The 11773-nt window shown below is 38.5% G+C and overlaps 1 protein-coding gene across 1 annotated transcript; it reads left to right on the top strand.

Moving 5' to 3' along the window:
* The first annotated feature begins 7133 nt into the window (after window positions 1-7133).
* Window positions 7134-8321, top strand: LOC128735966 (GATA zinc finger domain-containing protein 14-like). The gene has a single exon (XM_053830450.1). It carries the CDS (start codon window positions 7134-7136, stop codon window positions 8319-8321), a length of 1188 nt encoding a protein of 395 aa, XP_053686425.1.
* The last annotated feature ends 3452 nt before the right edge of the window (window positions 8322-11773 follow it).

The raw sequence follows: 11773 nt of genomic DNA, 5'->3' as shown, positions 1-11773 counted from the left end.
TATTGCGTAGTGTTTACAAAAAATATATACAGTCAACCAAAAAAGTATTCGGACAGCAGCGCATAAATTTTTCTTTTAGTAGTTTGGCGCAGTATTTTTGCAAAGAATAGTAACACATATTTTTTAAAACAATTTTTAACTAAAGCATATTTAGATGCACAACAAAAATTAGGGGAAAAGCTTTCCGTTTTGAAGATAGAGTACATATATGTAGTTTGAATAGCTTAAAAATGCAGCCAAAAGTATTCGGACAGTTAACTATTGAGTTAAAATAAATTACCCTTCTTGCTCAACTACTACCTCGTAGGACCATTTACATTCTTGATGACCTGTTTCAATCTGTTTGGGATAAAATTAACAATTTTTCAAATATTCCTCTATGAATTGCTGACTATTTTTTTACAAGAGCTCGTTTTAAGCCGTTTTGATAAGAAATCAAATAATTTCTCATTATAGAAATAATAGTGTATGCTGTATTCTACACTGTATTTCTGTGCTTTATCGTTATTGAGCAAGCGATAAGCTTATATAATTTTTTAATGCGTGCTTATGTGTATGAGGGTTTTACCCTTGCTTCGATGCATGTCCTACTATACCAACACTGTTTCGCCTCGTTATAGTTAGAACTGGTGAGTCCTCATGAGGAACAAAACCATTACCTCAATACGTCCTCATACCAGTATACTAACCATAAGAAGCGTCTTCGGGATAATGTAGAACTCAGCATGAAGGAAGAGTGATGAGGGGCCTGAGAATAAACCCATGCTAAAGTCACTTTGACATCGAATGGCTTGATTCTATTAAGATTCGAACCCACGATCATTCGCTTGTCAAAGCAGACTCGGTAACCTTGCGGCTACAGAGCCCCCCTGTTTACTGTACGTGCCATGTAAGCCAATTGCCATTTGCTCCTGCACGTTCCCAGTCAGGTTTAATAAGGTTTATGAAACCGATAACCTTCCTGCGATTAATAGACCAAATTTCACTAGGAGATAAGCATCTCTTGTCAAGAAAATTTAGCTCTGCTCATGTAACGCGCACTACAACTGCAAAGCAGGTGCTCCAACGTTTCGCTTTCAAGATTGCAGAAGCGACAGATATCATTTTCAACACGACTCATGTTCTTTAAATGATGTCTACTAGGACAGTGCCCTGTTACTAGGCCGGCGTATGTGCACAGAGCTCTCTTGTTGAGTTCTATGAGCTTTTTAGTGGTTTTTACGTATGGATTAATGAATCTTTTTGACTGGTTACAACCTCTGACAGCCATCCAATTGGCCGTCACTTTTTGTTCTTCCCAGCGTTTAAGTTCCATTTTGATTGTGCATTTTGATATACCGCAAAAAGGCTTCGGACCGATGAATTCCAAATTGGAGCCCGCTTTTGCTAACTCATCTGCTATTTCATTGCCTTCAATGCCACAGTGCCCTGGAACCCAATATAGATTTCCTGTATTCATTTGGCATAGCTGCCGTAATGAAAGAAAGCAATCCCAGACTATTTTCGATGTGCATTTGCAAGCGCTTATCGCTTTCAATGCTGCTTGACTGTCAGAGAAAATGCATATATTTGCATGTTTATATCTTCTTCACAAGCAAACATTCACACATTCAATTATTGCAAAGATCTGAAACACAGTTGGCCATAGTCCCATAGTCTTTCATTCTTCTGTGTATTACTTTTAACGATACAAGAATTACCTCGTTTAGCATAATTTGGGATTTTTTTTTTTTACACAGGGCGACCAAATTGGGAAAACTTTACTCTACTTATATAGATTATCAAAAGTGCTTCGTGCTAAAACAAATACGTAACAATTGAAAAACTTAAGTGTAACTGCTTTGAGTTTTGAAGTGTGTTTGAAAATTATATTGCTAATATGTACATGCGATGATATAGTGACCGTGCAATGATGAACCACTTGACAAAGAAATGGTCCATTCTCGAGCCTTGATAAAGAATACATATTATTCGAAACGTTGGTAGAAGAGAAAAACACCGTTTTTTCTGCTTATTTACTGCGACTGCGAAGCCGAAAAAGTTTCCATTAAGTGAATCACCAGTCGGTAAAAGATTGTAGTAACTGCTTTTCTGCTAAATGCGAATGACGCAAAAATAGCTCTTTTTTAACAGAAAGCAGTTAGTATCCCTGTTATCTTTTAATCCATCTTAGCTTTTAATCAATAATGGTTAAAATGTTTGTACAATATTGAGAATAAATTAAGTTTACTTAATTTTAAGCATAAAATGACATATGTTTTGCTGACTAGTTAGGAAGACTTTATCAGTTCTCAGATAGAAGCAACCCTGTTTTTCCAAAATGCTGTCAGTGCTATAATTGAGCACTAATACTGTTATGCTAGGTGATCTCTTTTATGCCATGATACTTATTATAAAAATGCACAACTTAGGGTATAACCAAGCTTAAAATAAAATATACGGCCATTAGCCATCTAAACTTCGAGCAGTTCAATACCGAGCAAAAAGTGATTTTATTGCCAAGGCCGACAACCCCCGATCCTGCTTTAGACATCTGGTGCCGTAACCAGGATCGGGCTTCGGCAATTCCGTTTACACGTTGTTACTTCTATCACTTTCTACAACACCGCGAAGCTACAACGCCTTCCCGTTTATTTTGGATGGATTTAAAAGGATTCAAGGCCTAAATAAAATAATCACATGGTATGTAATTTTCCAAAGTGCGCAGAAGTTTATCGCGGGTGCCTTGAGATTCTCAATCGGCGTACAACACTTGTCATTAGAGCGAACAGCGCGATTTGTCGAGAATTATTCAGCGGAACGGGATGCAGGCCAAGTGCAACTGCGTCTGGAAAATCTGAACACCGTGTGGACGATACTGGAGAATGTACAGATCCAGCTTGAGGATTAAGAGGATACAGCTGAAGCCATATGACCAGTAAACTCCAATTCCGCTCCGGCAATGAAATCCGTCTTTTCCAAGTAAAGGCTACTCTGCAATCCTATCTTCCTGTGGTCTCTTCTACTAGCGAATCCTCCTAATCAGTATATTCCGGGCTGTCAGCAATTAAGTTACCAACTATTTCCTTGCCGGAGTTTGATGGAGACTACAACCAGTGGCTTACCTTCCACGACACCTTCTCTGCTTTGATACATGACAATGCAGAAGTACCCGTAATCCAAAAATTCCATTACCTTCGAGCAGCCTTGAAGGGAGAGGCAGCTCAGCTGATCGAATCCATAGGCATCAGCTCCGCTAATTACTCTATTGCTTGGCAAACCCTCATATCGCGCTACGCCAATGATTATTTGCTTAAAAAACGTCACCTTGAAGCACTACTGGACTTCCCCCGAATGAAAACCGAATCCGCTACTGCATTGCACACTATCGTTGATGATTATGAACGCCACACTAAAACTTTTCGCCAACTTGGAGAACCAATTGATGCATGGAGCACCATATTGGAGCACTTACCTTGCCAACGGCTCGACGACGATGGACCCTCAAAGCTTGGGAAACTTTCACCACGACGACTGAGAACCCAGATTTCAATTGTTTAATCGGTTTCTTGCAGAAGTGCATTCGAGTGTTAGATTCAATGTCCGTTAACCATCAATCTCACCCAGTCTCCAAACATCAGCCGCCAGTATTTCGCCGCTCACCGTTCAATCGAACTTCCACTTACTCAGTTACTGAAATGAACCATTACAAATGTCATGCGTGAAATGAGCATCATCTTTTATTCCAGTGCCCTTAATTTGGAGCAATGTCCCTCTGTCGCCGACGAACAAAATCGCCTAAACCGTTAGGATAAGTTGGTATCTCGGTTAAATAAGAATTAAAACTTCACTGTGACAGGTAACAGATAACGATAACCAAAACGACGATTACAGATCAGACAGTCAGACGTGTATTAATATAATAGAACACAAAATTAGGCTTGATCACATTATTTCGTTAAAATTGTAAGTACAGGCATACCTCGATATAAGACAATTCATATTTTCTAAAAGTTGTCTTATATCGAAACATGGCTTTTCCAAAAAAAAAAATGCATTAGCGGTCGCCAGTTTTGCTCTGTGTTATGTGTTTACGGTTTTTGAACTATTTATTATTGTTTGAACTATTAGTTTTATACTATTTTTGGGGTTATTTTGAAATAATGAACATCTTCATGGCACCGATTTCAAAACGGAAAATCAGCTCTGGTATCGTTACCGGCTATGTCAAAGGGATTTGTTTCGATATAAGACAAAATTGTCTTATTATTGTTTACGGTTACGCTTTTAGTTTTTCTGCTATATTTTTAATTATTTTTCGGTGTAAATCCTTATTTTTCGTCCGATTACTTATGCGACTGCATTATTTGGACCATCTAGTTTCTGTGCTTGCTGGAATACAAACTATATTCGCCTGCTGTGTTATAATTGGTGCGAGCGTTTTTGATAACAATTTCGATCAGATCGACACAAAGGCGCGCTTCTAAGCCACTTCGTATTGAACCAGTTCAACGAGAGGAAGATGGATAAAAAACTTTGTGGCGAGTGTCATTTGCCTATAAACGATCTGGAGCCGGTGCGCTGTGGCTTCTGTGATACTTTTTATCACATCGGCCAGCAATGTTGTGGCTTTAACGGTCGCGCGCATAAAGATCTGTTTGGACAAGGCAAAGCGATTTTTATTTGTCCTGATTGCAGAGTCGAATTGGATGGCAGAAGCATTCGTGCCTATCTAAATGAGAAGGTTAACAATACGCCGACCGCGCCGATTAACCCTGCAATGAATGATCAGTTTGAACAGCTGATAAATACTGTTGGCTCGCTCAGTGAAAAAGTTGACCGATTGATGTCGCAAAATCGTAATGACAACTTGCAAATTACGCCTCTGGGTGCTAAGTCTAATTGGCCGTCTATTAAACTCCCTGCATTGAAACGCCGTCGTGAAGATCAACCTGTCCCGAAATTGAATGCTGCTGAGGGTACAAACACTAATTCTTCAAAAACAGTGGTTACCGTTCCTGTCGCAGTGAAGAAATTCTGGGTTTATTTGTCAAGAATTCACCCAGATGTGACAAATGAAAATGTCAAAGAGATGGTTATGGAATGTATACAATGTGATGAACCGCCCGAGATCATTAAGCTGGTCAAGAAAGATGCCGATTTGAAACTGCTACGCTTTATTTCGTTCAAAGTTGGCATCGATCCAAAGTATAAAGAAACTGCACTTTCCCCGAGTACTTGGCCGTCCGGAATATTGTTCAGGGAGTTTGAGGACTATGGTTCAAAAAACGGGCCTGTGATAAATCCGTCGGCAAATGCAGCTGCAGTACTCTAGACAATGGTTCGCTACCACGGGTGGATTTGTTAAGTATTCAAAATCAGTTGGACCAAGATGAGCAAGTCATCTGTGATCGTTCCGTTGATGAGTTATGCTGCAGGACGCTGATTGAAAATTTCAATGACAACAGTAATGCAACTTGTACTCGTCATACGGTCAACAGTGATATTCATCCATCGGTGTCCAGTTAAGTTAATGCATTTTTCATTTCCACAAAAAAATAATTTATATTCCGTTCGCCATAGCCCGCCTGCCGACCACGACATTAGCGTTGAGGACGCTGGTTCTGTTGAGGCGCCGTTACTACTCTACTATCAAAATACTCGCGGTATTCGCAGCAAAGTGGCCGAGTTCTCTTTGGCAGTAGCTGAGTGTCCGTATGACTGCATCGTTTTGACTGAAACGTGGTTGGACGACCAAATTTGTTCTGCTCAACTGTTTGGCTCCGATTATACAGTATTCCGTACCGATCGTTGTCCAGCGAACAGCAGTAAAGCATGGGGTGGAGGAGTGCTAATTGCAGTTCGACGTTCATTTCAGTCTGCTCTGTTAGCTTCTGCAATGAATGATTCACTTGAGCAACTGTGGATAACAGTAAATACTGGAGGTGCTAAAATCGTCATTGGTGTTGTTTACATTCCACCGAATTTGCGAAATGAATTTGACGTTATTGAGAGCCATATTTCGTCAATTGAAAAGGTTTGTGATTTTATGAACTCTAATGCCGATTTGCTTTTATTCGGTGATTATAACCGCGCTGGCTTGAGGTGGTTGTCGCACCCGCGTGACAATTACCTATTTGTTGATGCCTTGAATTCTACAGTTAATACCAGTAGTTCCTGCTTATTGGATGGTATCGCCCTACACGGTTTATACCAGATCAACGCTGTTCACAATCAAAATAATAGACTTTTGGATCTTATTTTTGTAAACCAAAAAACCTTGCCTGCATGTGACGTGTCTGCTGCTTTAGACTCTCTAAGTGTTGTTGATGCTCATCATCCGCCTGTGATGGTTAGCTTGCATAGAAATTTGAAGCATGCGTTTATTGACGAATTTGACCCTTATCAGTTTGACTTTCGACGAGGTAACTACGACAGCATGAATGCAGATTTACATGCAACTGACTGGACACCGTTACATAATTGTGCTGACCTTGACGAAGCTGTGGATATATTCACTCTGACAATTCATGAGGTTATTGAACGACATGTTCCTTTAGTACGTCCGCGGCGTAAACCCGCTTGGGGAAACAGTGAACTATCTCGCCTAAACCGTGAACGTAAATCTTCCCTACGCACATTCCAATTCGATTCGCCAAGCAGTACGGTTGCATTTTAAATTCACTCCCGGTTTGTCGTGTTTTAGTTTATTTGTTTTAATAACCGTCGCGAACGTTCACCGTGCTTAAGGTTTAAGTTTGGATAACACAGACTTGCGTAATAAATTTGAACCTATTTAATTTGATTGTGAAGTCAAGTGAAGTGAAGTGACAATGATCTGTGAAATTTGCCAATCAGATTCAACCACTGAAGAAGTTTTGTGGGTTTGCATTGGCTGCAATCGTGGCTTTCATGCAGCATGCGTAGGTGTTTCGGTTCAGCGCGGTTCGTTACGAAGAAGAGAAAAAAAAATTATAGATCCGCTGTCATATATCCTGCCTTGCTGCAACACTTGCCAAGCGTTAATCACTTTAAATTTTGACATCAAAGCGCTGGTAAATCAACAATCCCAGCTGTGCGAAAATATAAACACAAACACCGAGGTCGTTCATCGCACGAGTCAGCAAAATAATGAGCACATAATTCACGAAGCGATGGATCGTATTGAAGCGCTTCTCGGTGACGTGAAAAAAGAGCTGACGACGTATAGGAGTGCTGTTACTACTGGCCTAGTCAGTGGAATAAAAAACTACCTGACGTCATTGATCGATTTGGCAATGCAGACATCGAATAAAGATGTAGTATCTTCGATGCAATCGATGTCGTCAGGGATGTCGGAACTCAATGACGAAATTAAAAGACTTACTACTGTGACGATTGATATGGCGGCTAACTCAACCATGCAGCACTACCCAACAATAGGACTGGAAATTCTCGATGAGTTGAAGATACTATCTACAAATTTTGCAGTGGCTCATAAAAGAAATGTACATTTGCCTACGCCGCCGGCTGAGGGCCCAAGTTTGTATGCTGAATTAAACGCGGGCGATGAAAATGAAAATATGGTTGACAATTCTGGATGGCGAGTTTTGGGCAACAAGAAGGTATGGAAAGCCTCGTGGCTTGAGTACGATCAAAAGGAATCACGTCGTCTAGAGCAGGAAAGAAGAGCTGAGCAAGCTAGAAGTAGAAGGAGGCGAAATCGAAGGAATCGTAACGTCGCTCACAATAATAACGTAAATAACAACCGTAGGCAAAACAATTACAACAACAACCGCAGAAATATCAACAATAACAACAATCACCGCGGAAATAGTAATAATAACAACGTGAACTTCAGATCCAACAGTTATTACTCCAATAATAACCGTAACACAAATCGTAATAATCGTAGGCAAAACAATTACAACAGCAACCGCAGTAATATCAACAATAACAACAACAATCACCGCGGAAATAGTAATAATAACAACGTGAACTTCAGATCCAACAGTTATTACTCCAATAACAACCGTAACACAAATCGTAATAATCGTAACAACAACAGCAACCGTAATTTCAACTATACTAGGACTCAGAATCAAAATACCTGGCTTCCACCTGATAGAGTACTTCTTGCAGCAGCAAAAGATCAGTTTTCTAGGCCACCAGCTAATTATCATCCATCAATACAGTTCCAAAGAGGTGAAATTTTAAACCCGTATCCGGTAAATGGTAATCTACAACGATCTCTTCCGGCCCACACTTCCGACCTGATGGCTCCAGGGCATCCTCCAGGTGGATCATGTGACGCGTGTTCATGTCGACACACGTGTTTTCGGAGCACTCGACGCACTCCCTAGAGGAAGGTTTTGTATCATCTAGTTTATCTGAATCAATAATAGTAGGCCCAAATCTAAACACATCTTGTTCTTCTCCCAATTTAAATACCAGTTATGAAATGTTAATATATTGTCAAAATTTTAACCGCATGAGAAGCGCGGCCAAAATCAACGAAATCCAAAACAAAATTTTAAGTTCCTCTTATACTGTGATTCTAGCTAATGAAACCAGTTGGGATGAGAGTGTAATCAGTGAAGAGGTCTTTGGCAATAATTACAACGTTTATAGAGACGATCGAGATTATCAAATGTCAGAAAAAAAATCAGGTGGTGGAGTCCTAATAGCCGTCTCTACAAAACTTAACTCTGAAATAATCACTACAAGAAAATTTAAGGATTTTGAACACGTTTGGGCAAAAGTGCTAGTAGCTGGCGAAACTCATATATTTGTTTCTGTATATTTTCCTCCAAACAATGCCCGTAAAGATATTTATGATAAGTTTTTCTCCATTGCCGAAGAAATTATAGCTTGTTTACCGCCTGTAGTGAAAGTGCATATGTTTGGTGATTTTAATCAACGTAATGCTGACTTTATTCCGGACATGGAAAATGAAAGCATTTTGCTACCAGTGGTTGGAGAAAACGAAACGCTACATTTCATATTTGACAAAATCGCAAGTTTAGGGCTTAATCAAATCAATCACGTCAAAAACAAACAAAACTGTTATCTAGACTTTCTGTTGACAAACACTAGCGAAGATTTCTGTGTATGCGAATCACTTGCGCCTCTATGGAGAAATGAAACATTCCACACGGCAATCGAATATTCTGTATTTCTACATGGTAATGAGAGGCCGTTTGATTGTGAGTATGAGGAATTTTTTGACTATCAAGTAGCTAATTATGGTAGCATTAGAGATAAATTAAACGTTATTGATTGGAAAAATATTTTACTGAACGTCGAAAACGTCGAAAGTGCCACCAAAACATTCTACAACCTATTGTTTAAAATAATTATGGAAGAAGTACCAGTTAAAAAACGCAGACGCCAAGTTTTCACCAAAGATCCAGTATGGTTCAACAGGCAAATTAAAAACTTAAAAAATCGTAAGCAAAAGGCACACAAAATTTTCAAAGATCACGAAACTGCAGATAATTTGGAAAATTATTTAAATATATGCAATCAGCTTAATCTGGCTATAAATACCGCATTTAAGGAGTACAATGTTAAGACGGAATATGAAATTAAATCTTGCCCAAAAAATTTCTACAATTATGTGAGGACTAAATTAAAATCAGATAATTTCCCATCAAAAATGTGCCTTGACAGTAATGAGTGTACTGATTCAGCAGGTATATGCAACTTATTCGCTAACTTTTTTCAGGAAGTTTACATAACGTACCCAGAGGCAGAACGTGATCTTGAATACTTTGATTACTTTCCTGAATTTCTTAATGACATCAGCGTTAATCAAATCAATATGAACGATATCTCAAATGCATTAAATCATTTAGATATAGCGAAAGGATCAGGACCCGATGGAATTCCTCCAGTTTTTTTGAAAACTTTAGCTACAGAACTAACTGCTCCATTATATTGGCTTTTCAATATGTCATTGGAGTCCGGAGTTTTTCCACTAGTATGGAAAAAATCTTTTCTGGTGCCTATTTTCAAGACTGGTAAAAAAGCGGACATCCGCAACTATCGTGGTATAGCACTTATATCTTGCATCCCGAAACTTTTTGAGGCAATAGTAAATGTTAAAATGTTTGACCAAATTAAAAATAGAATAACACCTGCGCAGCATGGTTTTTATAAAGGCCGCTCGGCTACTACAAATCTACTCGAATTCATTAGTTATTCTCTAGATGCAATGGATAACGGTAACCACGTTGAAGCCTTGTACACTGATTTTAGTAAAGCATTTGATCGCGTTGACATACCTTTGCTTCTTTATAAATTGCAAAAGACGGGAATCCAACCCAAACTCCTCAAGTGGCTTGAATCATATTTGACCAACCGAGAACTAATTGTAAGGTTCAGAGGAAAACAATCAAACCCTATTAATGCCAAGTCAGGTGTCCCTCAAGGCTCTCATTTAGGACCTCTACTCTTTATTTTGTTTTTAACGACTTATCCTTCATCCTTAAGAAGCTCAAAGTATTGATTTACGCCGATGACATGAAACTTTTTATAGAAATAAAAAATGCTGAAGATATGAAAACTTTTAAAAATGAGATATTGCTATTCCACACATGGTGTAACAAAAGTTTACTGCAACTAAATGTCCAAAAATGTAATCTAATCTCTTTTAGTAGAAAACGTAACCAACCTGATGTGTCAATTTCCTTAGGTGACCAGAATGTGAAAAAGTGCGATAGAGTTAGAGATTTAGGGGTTATCCTTGACTCAAAGCTTACGTTCATTGATCATTATAATACAATTATAAACAGAGCTAATAACATGTTGGGCTTTATTAAACGTTTTTGCTATAACTTTCAGGACCCATACACTATTAAAACATTATACGTTACATATGTTAGATCAATATTAGAATATTGCAGTATAGTATGGTCTCCATTTACAATCACACATGAACAAAGAATAGAGTCAGTACAAAAACAATTTTTATTATATGCACTGCGTAGGATAGGTTGGACTCAATTCCCGTTACCGTCTTATAAAGATAGATGCATGCTTATTGATATTCAAACATTAAAGGAACGGCGAGAATTTGCAATGGCATCTTTTATTAATAATATCGTCTTGCATAAAATCGATTCAACTGAAATCTTATCAAAATTAAACTTTTATGTGCCAACAAGACATTTGAGACAACGACAAATATTTGCAATTAACAATTATAGAACGAACTATGCAAAATTTGGACCTATTAATCAAATGATGGCAGTTTACAATATACATTGCAACAATATTGACTTCACAATGTCCAAAATAAAACTTAAGCAATACTTTGGTAGTTTACTCCGCAGTAATAATTCCTAACATTAATTTAATAAGCTAGATTGTAAGATAATATTAAGTGTTTCTCAAAATGGCCTACAATATTGATTGGCGACAATAAATAAATAAATATCAGAGGTCTAAAAATCCGTCCAACCGAATACGCTTTACAACAGCGAGCCGGAGATACAAAAATCTTAATAAAAGTCTCTACCGCAGACACGTGCAGACAACCGAGCGAAATCTTCGGTTCAATCCGAAAAGCTTTTGGAGATTTGTAAATTCGAAACACAAAGAGGATGGTTTACCCTCTAGTGTATATTTAAAAGAAAACGAAGCGACATCTCTAGACAGCAAGTGTGTTTTGTTTGCTGAACATCTAACAGGAGTTTTCAACAATGAGCATGCTACTGTTGATAGTATTGCGAAAGCATTGAGTTACGTCCCTAGCAGCGAAATCTCAATTACAACATTCACAGTGACTGAAAATGAAGTAGCTGAGGCCGTT

The sequence above is a fragment of the Sabethes cyaneus genome, chromosome 2 (genome assembly GCF_943734655.1).
Source record: "Sabethes cyaneus chromosome 2, idSabCyanKW18_F2, whole genome shotgun sequence".
Taxonomy (NCBI): domain Eukaryota; kingdom Metazoa; phylum Arthropoda; class Insecta; order Diptera; family Culicidae; genus Sabethes; species Sabethes cyaneus.
This window is presented reverse-complemented; position numbering and strand designations above follow the sequence as displayed.

Bases quoted from the DNA above. Each gene is read 5' to 3' on its own strand.
- LOC128735966 (XM_053830450.1), top strand. From the start codon at position 7,134: ATGGATCGTATTGAAGCGCTTCTCGGTGACGTGAAAAAAGAGCTGACG.